A 22965-nucleotide genomic window follows, 5' to 3' on the forward strand; every position below is an offset into this window, starting at 1 on the left:
TGTATCTTGTCATTATTCCCTAAACAGTATAATAGGACTATTCATGTAGCATGTACATTGTTTTAGGAAATACAGGTCATTCAGACATGATTTTTAGTATAGAGGAGGATATATATAGGTTACAGGTAAATGTTATGCCATTTTATTTGAAAGACTTCAGAATCTGTAGATTTTGGTGTCTGTGGTAGGTTCTGGAACCAGGCCCCCATACATACCAAAATAACCACTGTTTTTCTCCCAATTTAATCTTTATCCCAAACCTATGGGGTGGATACCAATTTTACTAAAGAATCTAAAGCTTAAAAGAAGCAATATGCTTGCTCAAGGTCTTATAGCTAATAAGCAGTGGAGTCAGGGTTTTTACCTCTCCCTGGTGTGGCTGTCCTGGGGATCTTGCCCCTGCTGCTCTGGTGGGCAGGCTAGAGGAGTGGTGAAGAGTGCAGAGTGCCAGGCCGTGTGGGTTCAGGCCGTGGCTCCCTGCCTCCTGCTGTAGTGAACTTGAGCACATTGCTTCACCTTCCTCTGGGCTTTCTTTTTTCTTCATCTGTAAGATCTGTTTCCTAGGGCTGTGGATTAATACATGGAAGTTCAACTCAGATAGTGCTTTGCACAGTAAGTGCTGGATTAACATGGCTCTTACTATCTTTGTATGTCACTGTCCGTGGCATATCTACTTACCTTAGGCTCACAAGACGGCTGCCATAGCTCTAGATGTTAATATTTGTATTCAAGGTTGAAAGAAGGAAAGCTGAAAGGTCATCCAGTTCTTTTTTTTTGTTTTTTTTTTTTTTATATTTTTTTAGTTGTTGATGGACCTTTATTTTATGTATTTGTATGTGGTGCTAAGAATCAAGCCCAGTGCCTCCCACATGCTAGGCAAGCACTCTACCACTGAGCCACAACCCCAGCTCCAAGGTCATCTGGTTCTTTACCCCCACTTTATCAGGAAAAGCAGAGGCTGTCTGCATACTTGTGTTTCCATCTCATCAATTAGAACTAGGGTGGAAGGCCATCCCTGGCTGTAGTAGAGGCCGGGAAAAGGTACTTTTAGTGGTGTGTAGGGGTCACCTCTGTGGGCCAACAGTTACATTACCAGAGATTTGCATCTAATTGATACCATCTTGGGCAATTTGAAATCTTCCCTGGTGGGAATAACTACAGAAAGCAGTAAATGCTGCACATCTGATCCCCTTCCCCAAGAGCCAGTTGTTAGAAATTGATCAGTTCACTTTTGGGGGCATTTAGCTCTATATGCCAGCCCAAAAGGCAGCAGGGAGAGAGGTGAGGAGTGGGGTTAGGAATGATTGCTGGGTCAGCTAGCCACAGCATCTACCAAGGTCAGTAAACTCTTATGCTCTTTTAATGCCGGTGATTGCTGGAGGTCAGAGTTGAGGCAGACCTCCCAAGGTCATCGAGGACAGCCCCTTCATTTGACTGATGGGAATCTGAGGCTCCAGAACCATGTACTTTGATCCAGACTTCAAAGCCAGGGAGTGAAGCAGCCCTCCTGGTACCTAGAAGTCCTTGGCAGTCCAGTGTCCATTCTCTAGAATGGAGGGTTTGAAACCTGCCTTTCTGCCCCTGGGCCTCCCTCTCTAGCCTACTCCAGTTGTACCCACTCTAGTACTGCTTTGATCAGCTCTTACGGCGCAGGGAATTGGGCTGTCGTTATCCATTGGCTTCCCAGGAAGCCTACTTTAGTTTTGGTTTTTAGAAAACCAAAAGAGCATTAATTATTTTTTTAAATGAGACAAACTTGAATTTGATCTCTGCTGTAGTATAGTACAGGCCAATGTATTAGAAATTGAAAAATGTATCTAAATCCATATTTGTTTATAATAAGAAATCAGCTTAGCTAAATATGAGCTTTAATCTTTCTTTTTTTTCTTTTATTTTTTTGTTGTCATTGAACTTTATTTATTTATATGTGGTGCTGAGAATCGAACCCCGTGCCTCACACATGCTAGGCAAGTGCTCTACCACTGAGCTACAACTCCAGCCTGAGCTTTAGTCTTTTTTTAGAAAAGACTAGTAAACTTTTTCCATATATGTATATGTGACTCTCCCTGATCAGAGGGTAAGCTCTTCAGGGCAGGCCCTGTGGGCTGGCTCCTTTTCATCTGAGGATGGATATGCCCAGTGCATTTGGCATTCACGTGTATTTATTGTATGAATGAATAAATGAATGCCCAGCTTGGACTGGCTTCACATCTTCAAATACAGAAAACGAATTGGCAGCCATTGTTTTAGTGTGGACTTGGGATCAGAAAGTTTGAACCTGGTGTTGGGGCCCTGTTGAGTCTGTTTCTTCAGTTGCTACAGATGAGGCATGGAAATGGGGTGCACTGATAGGAGTGTGACCTCACTGATGGGAAGATGAGGTGGAGAGGGGGCTTGGGGGAACTGAATATCAGAAGATGTACCTTTCCAGAAATAGTCACTCAGACCTCAGTAGGGCTGTTCTGGCTTTTCTTTACATTTGTATCAACCCAGTCTCTTGCCTGCTCTCTTGCCCTGTTTTCATGGTAAGATATCGTGTTCTGTTGAAACCTTAACATCATTTTGAGGAAATCTTAAATAGAAAATAGATTCCTCATAGCTTTAAAGACAGAGATCTGTTTACATGACTTTTATTTCTTCACATGACTGAGTACTGTTCTTAACCAGTTCTGGATATGTCTTTATCTACAGCCCAGTTACATCAATGATGTGGGCCCCCCTGGTCGGAGCTCTCTGGATAGCATTGAGATGGCCTATGCCCGGCAGGTGAGCATGCTCTCAAGGACTTAACCCAGGAAAATGCACATGAGCCTCTGGGAATCAAAGGGAACGATGATTTCATGTGAAAGTCAAACCCTGAAAGCAAGTTGGGTTTTTATGAGTACTGGTTAATATTTTACCATATAGGCCACTGGAAAATTCTATCAAATAGGGTAATTGAATGGCTCAGATTTGATGTGGGGAAATTGAAATCTGCCCTCTACACTGACCAGGCAACCCATGTTGCATTCTTGGCAGTGGCTCTGTGTACAGTAAAGCCTTGCATAGCAAATGGAGTTCTGTATTAACTGAGTTACCTGGTGAGCCAATGGTATGATCAGAAACCCTTCTTTCACCCCTTGCTGAGAGGGATGTCTCTCTACCTTGGTAAGCATAGTGTTCTGAGCTACTTCATATCATTGCCATCTTGAAGAAGCTCCCGATACATGGGGATCTTGCTTACGGTTGCTGATCATGACTGTGCAGGAGTAAGGGTGTAAACTGAGGTGCTTTAGTCTGGTAAGCACAAACTCACCACTGGACTGAAGTGGACCTGAGGACAGGCATACCTGGGGTGGACTTTTTGAATAAAGCATTGCCAGCCAACTGCGTTTTATTGTAATTTGTCATATTCCTCCATAAAGTATCAGAAAGGGGAAACATACCTGTTTCTTGAGTTAAAGGTGATGGGCTTCCACCCGTCTTAAGATCATCCTGCACCAGCAGCAGCCGAAGGACACCTGCTCAGATAGTACTAACTCCCATGCCTTTTGGGAAGCACGTTGGTGCCCCCTCGTAGCCCTCAGCATTACCTCCTTCCTTCCTTCTCTCCAGCCTGGAGTTGGGTGGTTGGAGGAATAAACAGGTTACAGTTATGGAGGGGAGAGAAGGGCCACAAGAAATTCTTACACCTTGTGCTCTTTAGCAGAGGTCTCTGGCTTCAGTTGCCAATTAATTAGTCACTGAAGTTCTGCATTAACTGAATACCTGGTAGGCTTTAGGCATTACCAGAAATCCTTCTTTTTCCCCTTGTGAAAGACATTTCCATGCTTTATAAAAGTCTCTCTCCTTTAATATGCCATGGTCATTCCCAACTGCAGGCAGCTGAAACCAGTTTATCAGCTTCCCACAAATGGGTTCCCCTTTCTTCCCAATCCATGTTTTGCCACTGTCCTCCATTTATTTCTTTCTGCTTCAATCTTTAGTTCCATTCATCCTCCCTCCCTCTTTCTCTCTCTCCCCCTCCCTTCCTCCCTCCCCTTGCACATCGACACCCTTTAAATTTCACCTTCATTACAGGGCTGAGTCCGCCCATTGCCATGGCCATCACAGGAATTCAGGCCTGATGAAATTATAAGCTTTTGAGGAGAGAAACTATGTGTTTTCTATATCTGCAAAGACTAAAACTTCCTATAGTGTAACATTTCATAGCACTTGGAGCACCCGGATGTCCTGTATCTGTTTACATGGCCATCCCCTCCAATGGACAATGATTCTTTGCACCACATGTTAACATAGTACCTTGCAAAGGGAAAACCCCTAATAAGTGATCATTGGGTGAATAAACATACCGTATCATTTATTTTTTATTTTTATTTTTGGTACTGGGGATTGAACTCAGGGGCACTCAACCACTGAGGCACATCCCCAACCCTTTTTGTATTTTATTTAGAGACAGGGTCTCACTGAGTTGCTTAGGGCCTCGCTAAGTTGGTGAGGCTGGCTTTGAACTCGTGATTCTCCTGCCTCAGCCTTCCAAGCCACTGGGATTATAGGCATGTGCCACTGTGCCTGGCCCATTTTATTTAATCTTTATAACAGACCTGGATGCTAAATGGTATTGTTGTCCTCCATTTAAAATAGAGGAAATTCAGGTTCAGCAGGGTCGTTTTATCTAACATCGGTGTTCTCTTCAGTCCTTAGAATAGCAATGACTTCTAATACAAAGTGAAGTCTTCCACAAGAGTAGAAGTTACTAGTTTTCACTATTGTTATTTTAGTACTAGAAAAATAAAATCCAGCTGGGCACGGTGATGCATGCCTGTAATCCCAGCAGCTTGGGAGGCTGAGACTGGAGGATTGCAAATTCAAAGCCAGCCTCAGCAAAAGCGAGGCACTAAGCAATTCAGTGAGACCCTGTCTCTAAATAAAATACAAACTAGGGCTGGGAATGTGGCTCAGTGCTGAGTACCCCTGAGTTCAATCCCTGGTAGCCCCCGACCCCCTACAAAAGCCAAAGTACCAGTGGCTTCCTTACACCTTAAACCTCACATAGTTTTAATTTTTTGTTCGCTAAATTTTTTGGAGAAAATTCTACCTAAAGAGCAGATTCTTTCCAGGAAAAACGTATATTCCAGTTGTGCAGCAACTGCTAATCTAATGTGTGGTGGCTGCAACCTGACGTTCCTTATTCAGTCCATGGACCCTGGACGTGGGACCATTCAGGCCTTAGACCAGGATTTAACCAGCCTTTGACTTTTAGGAAGTAGCAGCCGAAACCATTCCACTGTCCTGTCTTCCTGTCTTCTTGGTCCTTGCTCCCTGCCTGTGGTGCTCCTTCCCCAGGACCCCCTTACTCCCATTCTTCAGGTTTTTGGAAGGCTGGGAAACCATTTAGTCTTGGTGTGTTGCCCTTAACCCAGGCACAGATCTGGAGAGCTGGCCAGTATGGCTGGCTCAGCACTGTGAGGAGGGGAAGGTCTGTGGAAACTTCTGACCATTTGTTGGTTTCGGAGCTGTTTCAGGAAATCTTAAAAAGAAGCGAAAATAGAAACTGTGCCATTTACTTTGCTTTCCATCATTTCAGATTTATATCTATAATGAGAAGATTGTCAGTGGCCATCTGCAGCCTAACCTTGTGGACCTCTGTGCTTCTGTCGCAGAGCTGGATGATAAGGTAGTGACCACAGCTAGCCTGTGTCAAAAGGTGGGGTCCCGTGTTCAGATGGGATTAGCAATTTGCTGACTTGGCTAAAATGCAATCAAGAAACACTCTGTTCCATGGAGTAAAATTTAATTGTTCTTCAGAGGTTTATTTAAATAATTTTGGGGTTTTTTTTTTAATAATAATATTTTTTTAAATGTATCTTCAGAAAATCCAGCCAATTCAATTAATAGTTGCAAGAGTTCTCCTTAAGCTATTGTTGCTTTAAAGTTCTGACAGTCTGACTCTCCACTCATCAGTTTCCCTCCCCAGACAGACCGTTGAGGCCTCTAAGGAGAGCTGAATTGTAAAGGTGACATAGTCTTAACACCTGCCAGCTCTTTGACTCAGGTAGCTGAGCTTTCTTCATACGCCCCTCATCCCATTCCTCTCTGACCTCCTACCCGCAATTTTTATTTCCCCTCTACTCTTATCCCTGGCCAACTTTCTCCTCTGGGGAAAAAATTAAAAAGCAAAGAAGTGAAGCCAGGCATGGTGGTGCACGCCTATAATCTCAGCTACTTTGGGGACTGAGGCAGGAGGATCACAAGTTCAAGAACAGCTTGAGCAACATAGCAAGACCCTGTCTCAGGATAGAAAGTAAAAGGACTGGGGTAGAGCACTGCAGTCAATCCTATGACCACACAAACACCACCAAAGAAGTCGGTACTGGGTTCCAGGAGGGAGAGAGATCATGGAAGCAAACACCCGTATACAGGGTTGTTGTAAAATAGCAAAATATAAGGCAACACAGATCTAAAGGAGAAAGCTGGAGCTCACCAGTCACCCCACTGCTTGGAACAAGTCGCACTTGGCTGGATATTCTGCGGTTTTAATTTTTGATGAAAACAGACTTTTGCCTTTTGCTTTAAAAAGGTGTAAGCCTCTTTCTCCATCCGGTGCCATATTCCTTAGAGTATTACCAGAGGTTAAGAGAAGACATTTTTTAAAAGAGAGATTTATAGCCAGGAGGACTCAGGAGAGGGAGGAGGCCCGCTGTGTGATATTAGCACAAAGAATGCCTGCTTCTTCCTGGAGGAGCTCTAGAAGGGAGTGAGGGGGAAGGAGAATGGAGGCTGGGATGCTCACCTAGTGGGTAAGAGCCATGGCCTCTGGAGAGTCCCTGAGAGGACAAAACCTGTATTATTTAGTTTAAACTCTTGTTTTAAGCCTCAAGAAACTCAAATAACCTTGTAAGGACTAAAATGCAGCCCTAGAGTTTAAACTCTTAGAACTCTGGTGATTATAAACATATTCACTCTCTCTTAAGGGAGAGCCCACTGAGATCCAGTGTTTTTGTTACTTTATGTGGCTGTAATTATGTAGGTGGTTGTGTCAGGCTGGATGGTAATTGATGTGGAAGCCAGAGTGGGGAGGGATGGGGGTGCTCAGAGGTGGATGGAACTTGGGCTGCTGGCAGAGCAGAGGTGCATCTTCTGCCCTTTGCTTGAGCCTGAGGGTCTCAGACAGAAGACATTCACTCCCCCTCAGCCTGCCCGTCGCCCAGGTCAGCGCTGTGAGAGCCGAGTAATTCCTCCAGCCCTGCAGCATTATCACGTGCAGTCTCGTTTACACCCAGAGCATTTCTGACATGTGGACCATGGTAAAACAAATGACAGATGTGTTGTTGGCACCAGCGACTGACGCCCTGAAGAGCCGGAGCAGCGTGGAAGTGCGCATGGAGTTCGTCAGGCAGGCGCTGGGGTACCTCGAGCAGAGGTGAGGCAGCAGGAGCTCGGTGGGCCTGTTCCATTCCCCGACACCGGCTCTCCCTCGGGTCTCGTTGTCTTTGGACTCACTGTCCTGTGCAGGCCCCTGTCATTGAGACAATGAGCAGGGCTGAGGGGCACCCTGTTGTCAGAGCCAGGACTGTTCCTGCAGTGGCGACAGATCACACGTGAAAGTCACGTGAGTGGGAGCGCTGTTAGTTTGGTTCTCTTCTGCTCTCAGTCCCTTCACACAGAGTCCTCGTGGATATTAGGCTGGAACACGTAGGTCATAATTCTGCTTCCTGGCGCAGTTCAGCTCTTACACCTTAGGTTCTTCTGTTTCCTCAGCATTCGAGTCTTTATCCAGTAGGTGTCACCACATGAAGCCTTAACCTTGCTGTCTTTCCAGTTCCACTCTTTTAATCCCTATGAATCCGAGGGTTTCCCAGATGCTAATGCCTGATTCCTTTGCCACTTTCTTACCAATCAGAGGTGGCTGCTGTTACATAAAAAAATTATGCCTGATACATAAAAAAATTATTTGGGACTGTGCCCTTGTGTCCTCAGTATTCTCCCCTTCATTAGTGGGGCCCATGCCATTCATCCCTCCCTGTGGACTCTCTCTCTTTCAGAGACAGAAAGAGCCTCTCCCTGTTGGTGCGAGAGAGAAAGCCCAGCTGAATGTCTCACTAAACTACAGCCTTTGCACTGAACCTCTGCACCTGCCCACAGCCTTGTGTGTTTGCCTTTTGTCAGCAGAATCATGCTTCATTAGAAAGTCATAGATTTCCTGTGTGTAACTGAGGTGGTTCACACTTGGTGTGCAGAGAACGGGTTTGAATGAACAGCATTAGACGGACACTCACCAGCTTCCATCCCCTGGTAGAGAGATCTTAAACTCCAAATTCCTTTAGCCTAGGCGTAAGGTTTTATAAAAATAATTCATGAGGCTTTACCCAAATTTTGTAATTAAGTTTTGGGTGTATTTGATTTCCCTCCACAAAAACCTGATGCACGGGTACTATTTATTCATTACCATTTATTCATTACGCCATGTAAAAGCATACGGAAAATTTTTAAAGGGATGTAAATATATGCTGCTCAGGATTCTTCTATCTTCGTCAACCTCGTCCTTAACTTGGCGCTGACTTCAACAAGGGTGCCAGCCTGCCTGCCTTTGTTTTTTCTCTGGCAAGTCATCCCCTTTTATTACTTATTATTTTATTATTCATTTCATTTAGTTTTAAAATATCATCTTGTTCCATTAATTCCCTCAACAGCACTTCTCAGAGCTATTTTGGAGTATCCTACCCATGACTGTCGTAACTTTATTTTCTTTTTCACTCTAGCATGGCATTGCTCTCTGATGGCATCCTTTTGAGGGATTCATTATCACCTTTTTATAGACGAGATATTTTAGAATAATTAATCTCAGTTTAAAAGTGTTTTTGCTAATGTTTTCTGCTGACAGTGCACATACAGTATTTCAAGTGATGTAATGTACCAGATGGCAAAGTAGACCCAGTCCCAAATAATTTTTTATGTGTCAGGCCAAAAGTGTTGAGAAAATGTGGTGGGCTCAGTCCATCTCTTCCCTGCCACATTCTCGGGTTTGAGACAGGATATATGTTTCCTAGTCCTCAAGGAATTTAACCTCCTTCTTCAACTTTCCAGCATACGAATCATCTTAATTTAAGCTGGAAGAAACCACAGTGGGCACCTGTTTGTTCCAGCTGCTACAGGACTCTTTATTCTCTTATCGGATTTTAAATACTTAAGTGGTAGGGACCTGGTTACATTTGTTAAATTGTGTTTCTTTATCATTATAAAAATGATACATATTTCTTATAGAAATTTTGAAAGATACCAAAAAGAAGACCCAAAAAAAGAGAAAATGTCCTCTACCGACATCCAGAAGCTCCTGTTACCTTGTTATTTTTTTTTCACATTTTGATATATGAGTATTTTGTTTGATTTTATTTTTTACACAGTTTGATACAAATGTGTACAATATATGATTTTTATAGTTTGATTTTTAATTCTTATCAGAAAGTATTTAAAATTATATTAAAACCATATATTAGAATATCAGTAACTTGGACAGTTTAATCTTGTTATGGAAGCACTTAAAAATAGTACAGAGGATTTTAAGAAGGATGCTACCAAATAAAAGGGAAGGTAGAAAATTATCATTTTGCAATCACTAAGGTCCTGACTGGTTCTGCAAGGACCACCAGTGGAAACTAAAACCAGTAAGTGAAAAGATTGTTGATAAATAGAAGAGTCACATGACCTCTCAAGTATACCCCACAGGTTACTTATGAATTACAAAGGGAATGATATTAAATTGTAGTGGACAGATCTGATGGACAACATCTGGAAGCCAAATAACAAAGAGAGTCAACCTAGAGGCTCATTATGAGACCCTGCAAGAAGGGTTACTCAGTGGCATCCATGTGGGGTCATTGGCAAAAAAGTTGAACCCTAGTCAAATCTTGAAGAAATGATCCCGCTTTGTGGGACATTCCTCCAGACAGCTGGCCTGGGTTCTTTAAAAAAGGTCAGTGTCAAGAAAGACAAAACGGGAGGTAGAACTACCCTAAGGCAAGGGAGATGACAGTGTCATGATATCTGGTTGCCATGTATTTCCTGGACTAGTTCCTGGATTTTAAAAGAAAGCAAACCAGCCAGGCATGGTGGTGCACGCCTCTAATCTCAGCGGCTCGGGAGACTGAGGCAGGAGGATCATGAGTTCAAAGCCAGCCTCAGCAACAGGGAGGCACTCAGCATCTCAGTGAGACCCTGTCTCTAAATAAAATACACACTAGGACTGGGAATGTGGCTGCTCAGTGGTCGAGTGCCCCTGAGTTCAATCCCTGGTATCCAAAAGAAAAGAAAAAGAAAATAAGCCATGAAGGACATTAAGACTTGAATATAGGTTGTATTTAGATACTACTACTGTTTTTTTAAAAATATATATTTTTTAGTTTTAGGTGGACACAATATCTTTATTTGTTTTATTTTTATGAGGTGCTGAGGATCAAACCCCGTGCCTCATGCATGCTAAGCAAGTGCTCTTAGTCCCAGCCCACTACTGGTTTGTTAATGTCTCATAATGAGCCTCTAGGTTGACTCTCTTTGTTATTTGGCTTCCAGGTTTGTTAATGTTTCTTGGTGTTGTGATGTTGAAGTTAAGTAGGAAAATGTCCTACTTCACATAGAAAGTTTAAACAGAACCCACTGGAGAGCCAGGCAGTGGGTGGAGCAGCCCCTACACATCAGCCCTGGAAGCCTTTGAGGCCCACAGTTGTGTTCCTATTGAGTATCTGCCATGAGGAGAAATCTGTATAGTGATAAATAATGTATTTTATTTCATGAAAAACATACTGTTTCCTCCTGTGTGATGGGTTTGAAACCCAGGCCCTGCTCTGTAGAATCACAAACTAATGTCATGGGTATGGACATATTGTGTGTAATGTGTGTTTTCAACCTCCTGTTTTTTCCTTTTACATTTTTCAGTTATAAGAATTACACCCTTGTGACTGTGTTTGGAAATTTGCATCAGGCCCAGCTGGGTGGTGTGCCTGGGACTTATCAGTTGGTGCGAAGTTTTCTGAACATTAAACTTCCAGCTCCCTTACCTGGACTTCAGGTATTAGCAACCTCTGTGTGGTCAAAATTGCCCCAGAGCAATTGCTCTTAGGTATTTGCAGTTAAAATGTATATGTGTGGAAAAGAGACCAGGGAGGGGTGAGGATGGAAGCTGAGAGGCTCCTGGGGGCCTGGTCGTGTGGAGTCCAGGGTGAAGGAGCAGGAGAGGAAGATGGTATCGGGTTCTGGACGTATTCTAAAGTTGAGCTGTAAGAACTCTCAGAGGAATTTGAGTGTGAGACACAGAGTCAGAGATGACTTGTGAAATTTTAGCCAGAAGAGTTTCTAGGACGCAGCCCTTCTGAGCTCACCATCCAGCTAGGGGAATCATCTTATAATCAAGTATCACGCGATATACAATGCCCTAACCTGGGGGATATAGATAGAGGAGGCTGGCTTTGTACAGGAAGTGCTCTTAGAGAACAGGTGTTCCCCAGCCCAGGCCTCAGAAAGGCCATTTCAGGTGGGGAGAACTGCGGGAACAAATGTGCTGAGGCTGCAGAGAGCACCTGGAGAGGGGGCATGGGCAGGGCTTGCCAAGGTCGCGCCTGCGGAGAAGGCCTGCACGCCACACTCACAAGCACTTTGGTCTTGGTCCACAGAGGGGTTTAAGTGGACAGGGGACATGGTGCCATGTGAGCTTTGGAAAGATCTTGCTAGGAGAAGGGAGGGAAGAGCTGAGAAAGGAGGTAGGAAGTTCACTTCTCCAGGGCAGTCAGGAGAAGCAAGGCTGGGTGAGCGCAGGCCTGCTGTGCAGACAGTAACAGGACTGGATTCAGGTAGATCCTGCAGTAGTGGGGGAGTGGGGACAGAGCTGCCTCAGATTCCTGGGGCTTTGAAGTGTCTGACACAAGGAGCTCAGCATTTGAATGAAGGAAATGGCTCCTGGTTGGTGGTTGGGATTTTATACACTTGGGTAGATAATGATGCTCCCTTATTGGTCAGTGGTGTTTTTAGCCCTTGCTTCTTGAGGCTAGTTGAAGTTAAGTTACCACAGAATAATGGCATCTGATGACTGCCAGCCACTGGGATTCCTTGGGGAAAACAGGACTGGCTGTAGATTCCTTGGGGAAAACTGACTGGGTGAGTGGACTTCTGGGAGCAGGCTCCAGGGCCACACTGCCACTTCCTAACTCACCTAGAAAGGTCACTCAGCCTTCCCTGCCTCAGTTTCTTTATGGAAAACGGGGAGAAAGAGGCTGTTAATGGTTCTTACCTCATGGGGCGGCTGTGAGAATCAAGTGACTTGGTCTAGGAGAAGGACTGCGCTGGGCGCTGGCACACCAGGAGGCAGTCAGTGAGCTTTGGTTTGTCACCTGAGCGCCGTCTGTCCTGTTTCAGGATGGAGAGGTGGAGGGCCACCCTGTCTGGGCGTTGATCTACTACTGCATGCGCTGCGGAGACCTGCTTGCGGCTTCTCAGGTGGTGAACCGAGCCCAGCACCAGCTGGGAGAGTTCAAGACCTGGTTCCAGGAGTACATGAACAGCAAGGACAGAAGGTACTGAGTGCGGTGGCCCATCGAGAAGCCACGCGGAATCCGGGGGTGGCGTTCACTGACATCATTCCCTTTTCCTTCACATGCTTAAAATAAATTTCTACTTGGGGAAAAAAGAAGCTTAGAAAGTGAGCAGAACTCTTGGGAACATGACTGGAAACACTGAAGGAAAGCCCTGTTCCATCATGGCTGTTTATACACATGCACATGTCTGCGTTTGGGAGTTCCCTGATCCAGAAAGTGCACAAGTGTGCTGGGGAGCGTGATCGACTTAGCATGAACACCCAGGGCTCATCAGGGTGCTGGCTAAAATGGACTGTTTGTGTTACAGAGTCCTGTTCTGGTGAGCCCGATGCAGAAATATGTTGTTATAGACTTCATAACTCAAAGGCTAGAATTAAAAGTTTATAATATGACTTTAAATCAATTTATTAAGCTTTTTAAAAGTTCTGTGACATTAAGGAACTAGCAAGCATTAGTCTTCTTCTAGATTTTGCTAATGTAATTGGATACAATCTCATATTCAAGCCTAGTTGATGTGTCTGTGTATAGAAGAAATAGCAGTGGTCACTCCAGCTGTACCTGTGAGAAACAAGGGCAGTGTCAGTCCCGCCATGTCAAAGTGTTGTCTGAAAGTACAAGTCCCTGTCTTGCTCATATTAAAGTAGGGTTGATGTCTTGGAGTTCCCTCTGATGGAGACCCCGAAGCAAGGTTTTGCATGCAGGCAATTCATTTGGGAGGCGACCCCACATGAATGAGGGAGCAGCAGTTCGGGGGGCTGAAGCCATTGAGGGGAACTGCTTGAGAGCTGCTGTGGCGCTCTCTGAGCGTTGGTGCGCCAGCATTTCTGACCTGACCCTGCAGGTCCTAGTGATAGAGCTGGCAGCCAGGAGTGCTGGTACTGGGCGGAGTCAGGCGGAAGCAGAGGTGCTGCTGGGCTGGGCGGCTCGGCTCTGGGAGATGGGTGCTTTCACTTGCCCTGGGGATGTGCACTGAGCGGGTCTGTCTGGTCCCTTGTCTTTAGATTGTCCCCAGCTACGGAAAATAAGCTCCGGCTTCATTACCGCAGAGCCCTCAGGAACAACACAGACCCCTACAAGCGGGCCGTGTACTGCATCATTGGCAGATGTGATGTCACTGACAATCAGAGTGAAGTGGCAGACAAAACCGAGGACTACCTGTGGCTGAAGGTCAGCAGTGCTCTCTTGGCCTGGGCTCTACCCCAGTTCCGGCCACTGGTTTTACCTGCTTAGTGCGTGATGCCAGTGAGGCCATCAGCACCAGTGGCTTTCTTGTCTCCTGGCTCCATTGTTTAAATTTTCTAACTCCCTGCTAATAACTGCAGTCTCTGCCGCAGACTCCAGCTCACAGCATTGGGTGTGGCTCCTGAGCAGCCGCACGCGTGGCCCGGGGTATAGTTGTACTGACATGTTTCTTTTGGGGTTTAGTTGAACCAAGTGTGTTTTGATGACGATGGCACCAGCTCCCCACAAGACAGGCTCACTCTCTCACAGTTCCAGAAACAGCTGTTGGAAGACTATGGTAAGATCTCAGGCACAACCACCTTCTCTCCTCTTACCCACCTAGGCAGCTACCTGGTTACCTTCATCATTGATCTCTGTCTTGAAATGGATCCATTCAAATTGAAGTAGAGGCCATGTGGCCCTATGGAATGAATGTTTCTGCTTATTGGTCATCAGCAGTAAATGATTTCCTCTAATTCCTTAAACTGCTGTGGGGAACGTTTGCTCAGGGAGAGGACTTAGCTGCTGCCTCCCCCTGGCTCTTGTCAGTGAGCATGAAGGAGAGAACAGTGTCTTTGTCTTCTCTTTTTCTCCTCATTGTTTAAAAATCTGGGGAGGAAAGGATGGAAGACACCCCTGGTGGCCAGTAGTTGTTGGATCCTGACTTATGACTGTGAGTGAACTGAAGCTTCTTTGAAGTCTCCTTCGTCTCTGTAGGAAGTGGCTCCTCCGGGTACAGGGCAAGCAATGCCTGCTGCACTCGGGTCTTTGACTCTGCTTCTCTCTCACCTCGTGCAGTTTTACAGCACAGCCCTACTTGCCAGTCCAGTTGTGGGTCTAGAGAAGGTGGAAGGTCAGGTCTTTCACATGGCAGTTCACTGTGTCCAGAGTCCCCTCCGTTAATTCAGGCTCATGCTGGTGCTTTTTCCCACCCAGGAAGGCCAGTAGGTGCCCAGGGCTTCTGCTGGGGTTTGGGCTGCCATCGGCAGCTTTTCTCAGTGGGCTTTATTCCCCGCTCCCAGGTGAGTCCCACTTCACGGTGAACCAGCAGCCCTTCCTCTACTTCCAAGTGCTGTTCCTGACAGCGCAGTTCGAAGCCGCCATTGCTTTTCTCTTCCGCATGGAGCGACTGCGCTGTCATGCTGTCCATGTGGCCCTGGTGCTGTTCGAGCTGAAGCTGCTTTTAAAATCCTCAGGACAGAGTGCTCAGCTCCGTGAGTATGCATGACTGAGGACAGTGATGCCCCCCATCCATAATAGTGGCCAAGGAATCGCCTCTGAGTCTTTGGGCAGAAGTTGTCAATCATTTCAGAACAAAGAGATGATTAGGATTGAGTCCTTGGTTTCTTCCCCGACTCGTATCCCCCGGAGTGTTAAACACAGGACGTGCTGGGCAAAGGGCTGGCTTTGCGGCCAGTCGGATTGCCTGGAAAATGGAACAGGCGAGGTAGCCCCTGGAGTCCTGCGTCTGGTTCCATTAGGTTCTGGTTGTGATGACCTTAGAAACCCCAGTCAGCCAGTCTTCTGTGCATGCTGCGTGGGTGGGAGAGTCAAGTCAGCATGGAGGAGCAGTCCCCAAGCTCCTGCCATCGTGGTCTGCGGTATTATCTTTTCATTCAAAGACCAGCACGAGAAGACTGTTTTCTTACCACCAAGGCTGTTTTTCTGCCCTCTATCCAAGGAGAGAAATCGCAGTCAGAGGGGACTGTCCAGAGCTTAATTGGGAAATGTGGGTTGGGCTGCAGGAATCGATGATACTGAGCCTAGTGGTGTGGGTCAGAGGAGTTGTGTCCCCAGTGTCTCCCATTTGGTGCTCCCTCTTCTGTCCCGCCACGGTACAGTCAGCCATGAGCCTGGTGACCCTCCTTGCATGCGGCGGCTGAACTTTGTGCGGCTACTCATGCTTTATACCAGGAAGTTTGAGTCCACGGACCCAAGGGAGGCCCTCCAGTACTTCTACTTCCTCAGGTACATTTGCTTTTAACCCCGTACTTCACCTAGAGTTGGTTTCTGCCATTCTGAGAATGCCTGCTGGAGACCTTGTGTCCACACCAGACACTGAGGTGCTCCTGTGCCTCCACAGGGAGGAGAAAGATAGTCAAGGAGAAAACATGTTTTTGCGCTGTGTGAGTGAGCTGGTAATCGAAAGTCGAGAGGTACGTCGGCCTCCTCCCCACCCCCGACCCAGCTCTCAGTTCCCAAGTTCTCTCCTTAAGGCGATGCTGCATGTCTCCCTCTGCATTTTGTGTGGATGTGGGAGGAGGGGGGCTGTGTTCTTTGATTTCTAACAATGAAAATATTGATTCTGGTGTCACTGTTGCCTAGTTTGTGTAGGATTCCCCGTCACCCCCATTTTTTCCCCTCTTTGCCTCCAAAGAATTGTGTATTACATTTGTATCCTTGTCCGGTAAATTGAGTAAACTTTTTTTCCTCCACAGTTTGATATGATACTTGGGAAACTAGAGAATGACGGAAGTAGAAAGGTGGGTCACATGCATCCCTGGAGACACGTTGGCCTTCGTTGGGGATTCACGAATGTCCCAAGAACACAGGCAGATTTCAGGATTCAAAGTACTACTGATGCAGATCTGAAGTTGCTTAGTATAAAAAACAGAATGAAAATTATAGATCCAAATGATGGCTTGATTTTACACATTTATGTCTTTCCTTAATGTGTAAATCTGTGATGAGGTAGCTTTTCTAGTGGCGCCTTAGCAGTTTCCTTGAGACTCACCATTGGGTGTCCTAGCAGAAGGACAGAGGCCCTGTTATCAGAGGTCAGCCCTGACCTTAACTCCCTGTGGCCTCAGGAATGTCCCTTGCCCCTCAGGGACTCACTTTCTTCATTCGGAAAAACAGATGTGTTGGCCTGAAAATCTTTAGATGGGCTTACACCATCCAGCTCAGAAGAAAGGCCCATGATGCTGATGGTGGTGGCACGTCGTCATCCCCCGCTGCTTGTTGGGCAGCGACGGCTGCCAGCCCTGTGCTGATGCCTTGCAAATGGTTTCTTATTTAATTGACACAATAATCCAGCAAGGTGGGAACCATTATTATCTGTTTTCCAAGTGAAGAAATGGAGAGCAAGATCACCAGCTGCAGTTTGAACCCGGTCCTTTTGGCCTCAGAGCTCCTGTTCTTTACTGATTTCCTGTGCTGCCTCCAGAGTGAGGAGGCAGGTCATCCTGACTTGGTTCAGCACTAGTGGAGATCAGAATGCACAGTCCATCGTCCCTCTGCCTGGCTCCCGAGGCCTCTCCCGTGCTCTCTTGACCATTTGGGTGCTGTTGAGTGGTGATGGTGATTTTGGTCTCTTAAATGTCCTGACGCCTCTTGCCATGTATTTTCAGCACTGAGTTCCTTTTGCCATCTGTCTTAGAAAGCAAACCCCAAATCTTTCAAATATTTTCCCAAGCCTCTTGAGTTTTCTCTGTGGTTCCTGAGCATCAGCAAATTTAAAATCATTGATAATTTCACTTACTTTACTCCCTGGGTTATTTTGGAAATCAAAAGCACGGATGTCTTATTGCTGACTCCTCTGTATCTTCATTGAGTCTGCTCCTTCGTGTTTCGTTTCCTTCATCTCTTGCCATAATTTTAATAGGACCTTATATCTTCAAGAAAGCCAGGGTCTAGCTGAAGAAATATATGCATTGCTCAGGGCAAGCATTTTCAGTTAAAGTATTTTTTCTTGAATCCTCTTTGCTTTTGTGTGTTTAAAATAATAGCTGTGTGCACCCATCTCTCTCTTCCTCCCCCTCCATAATTTGTCTTGTCAGCCTGGAGTCATAGATAAGTTTACTAGTGACACAAAGCCTATTATCAACAAAGTTGCTTCCGTCGCAGAAAATAAAGGACTGTTTGAAGAAGCAGCAAAGCTTTATGACCTTGCCAAGGTAAAATGTGCCCTCTCCCCTCTTCTGCACTTAATAGACGTGCTGGCCTTTTGGCATTTAATGCACCAGCATTTCAGCATCTCTGTGGTATTGCTCCCCAGCTGAAGCATTTTCTCCATCACTGAGGCAGTATTAACTGTATAATTTCACCAGTCAAGGTGAAATTCCCAGTTTACACTGTTACTTCTGCTCCTAAGATGTTTCTGGCCAAACAAGAGCTACATACTGAGAGGTGTCCTGTAGGCACTGCGCGGTCATCTAACTTGTTAGCAGCAGAAGCAGCCATCACATTTGTCGGTGAAGCTGCTGGTAAACATGCCATCACGCTCACCTTCTGGCAGCCTCAGACACGCTGGTGCACAGTGTGTGCCTGAGAATGATGGCACAGCAAGGGCCTTTTGAGAGAGCTGGAAAGATCACCTATGGAACACGTGACTGTTGAGAATTGAGATGACCTAAGAAGCATCACATTCTTCCTGTTATCAGAGAAGACAAAGAAGAGGGTTATGATTCATGTTTTATTAATTTAAAAAATGTTTAGATTGAGGTGTGACTCTGATGTAGAAGGCATACATCTAATACGTATACAGCTGTGGGTCTTGCAGCTGCTGCCCTCCTCGAGACAGACCTGGCACCCCAGGAAGTTCCCTTTTTGTCTTTTTATTTCATTTTTCTATGTTATTGATTATTTCCTTAATTTTAAAATCTTGACCAGAATGCAGACAAGGTTCTGGAGCTGATGAACAAACTGCTGAGTCCTGTTGTTCCTCAGATCAGTGCCCCCCAGTCCAATAAGGAGCGGCTGAAGAACATGGCGCTCTCTATCGCTGAGCGGTAAGGCCAGAGCTGGCTCTGAGGGGCCAAGGCCCGTGTCAAGCCATCTGGGCCTGCCCCCGTGCGTGTCGGCTGTAGTAGGCAGCCACAGCAAACAGCTTTCAGGGTGCTCTGCCCACTCCCCTGCCACCAGTGCTTCCCATATCCTAACACCTGGTGTTAGAATAACACCTGGCTTTTTTGCCCAGGGGAGGGTGTGTCTCGCACACTGGGTTGAGTTCCAGGCCCTGTGCTCATTGTGTGCGGTTACTTACACTTTCCCTAGCTGTTTCAAAGGCTTTAGGAACCACGCTAAGATGGAGAGAGGCAGATTCTTGTGGCCAGTCTTATAGAATCCCCTTCAGTTGACTGAGTTATTCAGACTTCAGCTGGTTAACTCCCAGCTGAGACAAAAGATGTTATTTTTTTGTGCCTTTTACAGAGAATAATGGATTTGGGATGCTTTCCTGGGGTAACACAAAAGAACATTCTTTGGCAGATGAGATACTTCCACTTACCAAATAACCCCTAGCCTTGGCTACTGGGCTTTTTGCCCATCAGTACCTCCCTCCCTCACTAGAGATTCATAGATGCCAAGATGGTGGTTGAGGCTGTTTTGCATCATGTGAAATATTTGTAGGTAGATTCAAACCAACCCCTCCTATCCGCGCCTGCACCCCCACACACACACACACTCAGCACTGTTTCCCGCTCCTCAATCCCCCTCATCCACAGAGTTTGAGAGATTCCAGAGCATTTGAAATGCTGTCCCACCATTATGTAGTACACAGAAATCAAACCCCTTTTGTCTTTTAGGTACAGGACTCAGGGAATAAGTGCAAATAAATTTGTGGACTCTACATTCTACCTTTTGTTGGACTTGATCACCTTTTTTGATGAGTATCACAACGGTCACATTGACAGAGCCTTTGATGTAAGTTTCAGGAGGGGTGTTTGAAGTACAGGTTAATGTATGCCCTTGAAAATTCAAAGTGCCTCCTGGAATTCATTTAAAACAAAGAAAATGTCACCAGTGTGCCTGTGAAATGAAGAGGGACAACTGTGATCCTGGGAGTTCAAGGGGATTTCTGCATTCCTTGTTTGTTGTTGTTTTCTTCTTTTTTCTCTCCTCCTTTAATGTGAAAAGAGGTTTCTCAAAGTAAACCTCTGAATTTTAAAATCCTGTCAGAAAGTGAGGGTAAGAATTGAGTTAGTCAGCAAGTTAGAATCAAAGCCTTTGTGTGTACGAAGGGGAGTCACTTTTTCTGTGAAAAAGCCCTTTGAACATGGTGTGTGCTGACAGTTAAATTTAGGAAGATGAAGTGACTGCGATGCTGTGTCATATGAGGCTGATGGTTGTTCGTTTTAAACAGATAATTGATCGCTTGAAGCTGGTGCCCCTGAATCAGGAAAGTGTGGAAGAGAGAGTAGCTGCCTTCAGAAATTTCAGCGATGAAGTAAGTCCTTTTCTTTCTGAGTTATGGGATCCTGTTTTCCTCACTTCCACTGGAAGCTTTTTTAACATGTAGCTAATAACTATGAGCTCTAGGTACAGTAACCACCCAGACTGTGTTTCCAGATATCCCAGTTTTCCTGTGAGTATATGGAACATGTTCTTGGGAGAAACAGGTTTCTGGTTGATCCTCTGGAGACTGGTTTCATTTTTTTATGGTCCACTTTTACTAGAGGGTGTTCTAATGCTTAACTCCGATCTTGAAGTGTTTCCATTGGATGCATGAAACATGTCTTGATTCGCTGCCGTTCTTCCCTTCCCAGAAAGATTTTGCCCAGAAAAGCAAGTGCATGACCAGTGGAGTAGGTTATCACCCTAGGAGCCCCAGAGCCCAGAGCAGGATTTCAAGCACATTGCCACTGTGTGGCCCGGGGTGCTTGCTGGGCTACACACTGGAATCGCCAGGAGAGCTTTAGTAAATGTTCCTGTGCAAGCCCTACTGCCTGAGGTTCCACTTTCCCTGGTGGAGGCTGTGGTCTGGGCCCCTCCCCTCCCCCCCACATCATTCCTGTGTGCAGCCCAGGTAAGGCTTTTCTGTCAAGCACAGAGAGTTAGACTCCAGAACCACCTGGTTCTGGGATGTCACTGGTCACTGGTGAGGTTTTACAGTGGTGAGGTTTTACAATGGTTTCTCCTAAAGCAAATTGCCTCTTAAATTTAAAAAAAAAAAAAAAAATTCTATTTTAGAGAAGGAAGGCCAGCACAGGAGGGCAAGGCTACTATGGCACAGAATTAGAAGGTCTTATCCCTTGCCAGTGGCCCCTTCCACCTGCTGTGAGCCTCGTTTCTTTATTATTTCTTGCCATTTCCTAGACACATTGTTCACTGCAATATGGGTTAAAATATGCACCAGGGCCTGCCTCAGGTGTCCCCAAGGGCTCTGGTTGGGCCATGCATGTGCAGAGGAGGCAGCTGAGTCTGAGGCTGGGTGGCCAGCACTGGGGAGGACTGGTGTGTGCATCCTGACCTGCGGGTGTGCAAATCCAGCTGCTTTTGGTAATCACTGGGCCGCCCTGCCAAGAGATCACTGTGAGGGGAGCAGGAGGAGTGGCCACCTGACCTTCTGAGCATCATTGCTCGGGGATCGCGGTCACACTTGACACCCCAGCCCCATCCGCAGCTTCTTGGTGATCCTGGCTCTTTGCCAGCATCTGTGGGATGTGGTGTGACAGGCAGTCAGCTGCCCTCTCTCCACTCGGTGCTGGCTCTTTTCCTTACTCCCTGTGTTTCTCTCTGCATAGATCAGGCACAACCTCTCAGAAGTTCTTCTTGCCACCATGAACATCTTGTTCACACAGTTTAAGAGGCTTAAGGGGACCAGTCCATCCTCGGCATCCAGGCCCCAGCGAGTCATCGAGGACCGTGACTCTGTAAGATCCCAGCGTTCGTGAGAAGCGTTGCTGAGAGCCACCTTTCTGGTTTGGAAATCCATTACACTTTTAGGACACCACCTGACCCTAATCCATGTTTTTCCCTTACAACGTGGCATCTGGGTAGACCTCAGGTCAGGAGGATTGCTCTTCTCAAGCTTAAAAAAAAAAAAAAAAAAGTGCTAGATCTATAAATATCACCTTTGAAGAAAATCAAACAGATGCTAATTTATAGTTGATTCTACAGGACTTTCTGCTCATTTTAAGTTATAAGGTCATTTTGTAAGTCTCAGCTTGTTGGTAAGCATTTTCATCAAAACCATACTTTATTTTTTTTTATCAACACATTAATTTAATGTAAATTGCTTCTCTTCTGAGTCTCACAATGACCCAAGAGGGATGACTAGGACAGCATTATTACGCCAGCTTAGATCAGGAAACAGGCCTGGAGTGGAGAAGCAACTTGCTTGCCCTGTGGGCCCCGCAGGTGGTAGGTAGGAGCAAGGGCCATGTCTGGAAACTGGGTCTGTCTGACACCTAAACTTGTACCCCTTCTGTCACCTGTGGGGCTTTCAGTGAGCCCAGGTAGGTAGAACACTGAGATAGGTAGGGAGATAGGGAGATAGAACAGGTTGATAGAACACAGCATCTATTCTCCAATTGATTTGACAAAAAAAAAAAAAAAACAGAGGTAATTGATGCAGTTAAGCCATGAAGTCAATTGGGGTCTTTTAAAATTCCCTTTCCTATAACTTCCACTTAACGTTTGATGAGACTCTCAGGACAGTGTTGAACAGCCAAACCTGATTTGGGTAGTAAGAAACTCTGCCAAGCCTGCCTTCTGTCTCCAGTGATGTCTACGGCCCCCATAGGCACTGTCCTTGACAGAGCTTCTTTTGGGGATGCTGGTAGAAATTTAGGAATATGGGTGACTATGCTCAGAGAAGATCCACTGAGTGGTCAGCTGGTCCGCCAGAGTACAGAGACATCACAGGTCTGCCCCTCGCCCTCAGGCAGATGAGAGCCTGTTCCTGGGTGTACCGTGGTGGGCTCACTGTGTGCGCCCCTTGGCAGGCCTCTGTGTTTATGGTGAAGGAACCCAGTGCAGGGGTGTCTGTGGATACGAGGGTTAAGATGGTGGGCGCTTCCTGGTGCTCTGAGCCGCTCACAGGTCAGGGAGGACCCGCCTACAGACAGGAGCTGGTGGCCTGGCAGCCATGTCTCTCTTCTGAAGGGAGCTGTCACAGCAGCACGTTCAGTGTGGGGTTCAGGCTCTGTTTTTAGACACTTGGTTTTCGTATACAGTGAGCAGAACCATTCTGTTCTCCTCCTGCCCACCGTTCTTCTTTTCCCTTCTGAAAGGGTGGGGTGAGTAAGACTAGAGAGAAGCTTATATATCAAAGCTGCTAGACCAAGTGGTTTCCTGGTTTAAAGTGAAATGCTGTCTAGCAGGGGGGTGGTCCTTTTCATGAACACCCCCCATAGAAATTGTTTAAGGCAACCAAATCAGGCACAAAAGCCCAAACACTTTTAAGATTGACTTTTAAAGGAAATTTATTGAGTATTCTCATCACATTAATAAGAATACA

At 46.0% G+C, this 22965-nt stretch overlaps 1 protein-coding gene across 3 annotated transcripts in view; it reads left to right on the forward strand.

Annotated features, from left to right (window-relative positions):
• The window catches only part of Nup93 (nucleoporin 93), a 98365-nt gene that overhangs the window by 74186 nt on the left and 1214 nt on the right, over positions 1-22965 (forward strand). For all 3 annotated transcript variants that reach the window (XM_076838466.1, XM_076838467.1, XM_076838468.1), the window contains 16 exons: positions 2692-2766; positions 5567-5656; positions 7263-7402; positions 10912-11044; positions 12385-12542; positions 13565-13730; positions 13989-14082; positions 14807-14998; positions 15626-15752; positions 15868-15940; positions 16223-16267; positions 17564-17680; positions 18396-18514; positions 19310-19427; positions 19867-19950; positions 21248-21376. In XM_076838466.1, the coding sequence (XP_076694581.1) occupies positions 2692-2766; positions 5567-5656; positions 7263-7402; positions 10912-11044; positions 12385-12542; positions 13565-13730; positions 13989-14082; positions 14807-14998; positions 15626-15752; positions 15868-15940; positions 16223-16267; positions 17564-17680; positions 18396-18514; positions 19310-19427; positions 19867-19950; positions 21248-21376 (1860 nt within the window). The remainder of the gene's footprint in view (positions 1-2691; positions 2767-5566; positions 5657-7262; positions 7403-10911; positions 11045-12384; positions 12543-13564; positions 13731-13988; positions 14083-14806; positions 14999-15625; positions 15753-15867; positions 15941-16222; positions 16268-17563; positions 17681-18395; positions 18515-19309; positions 19428-19866; positions 19951-21247; positions 21377-22965) is intronic.

Source organism: Callospermophilus lateralis, chromosome 18 (assembly GCF_048772815.1).
Source record: "Callospermophilus lateralis isolate mCalLat2 chromosome 18, mCalLat2.hap1, whole genome shotgun sequence".
In the NCBI taxonomy this organism is placed as follows: Eukaryota; Metazoa; Chordata; class Mammalia; order Rodentia; family Sciuridae; genus Callospermophilus; species Callospermophilus lateralis.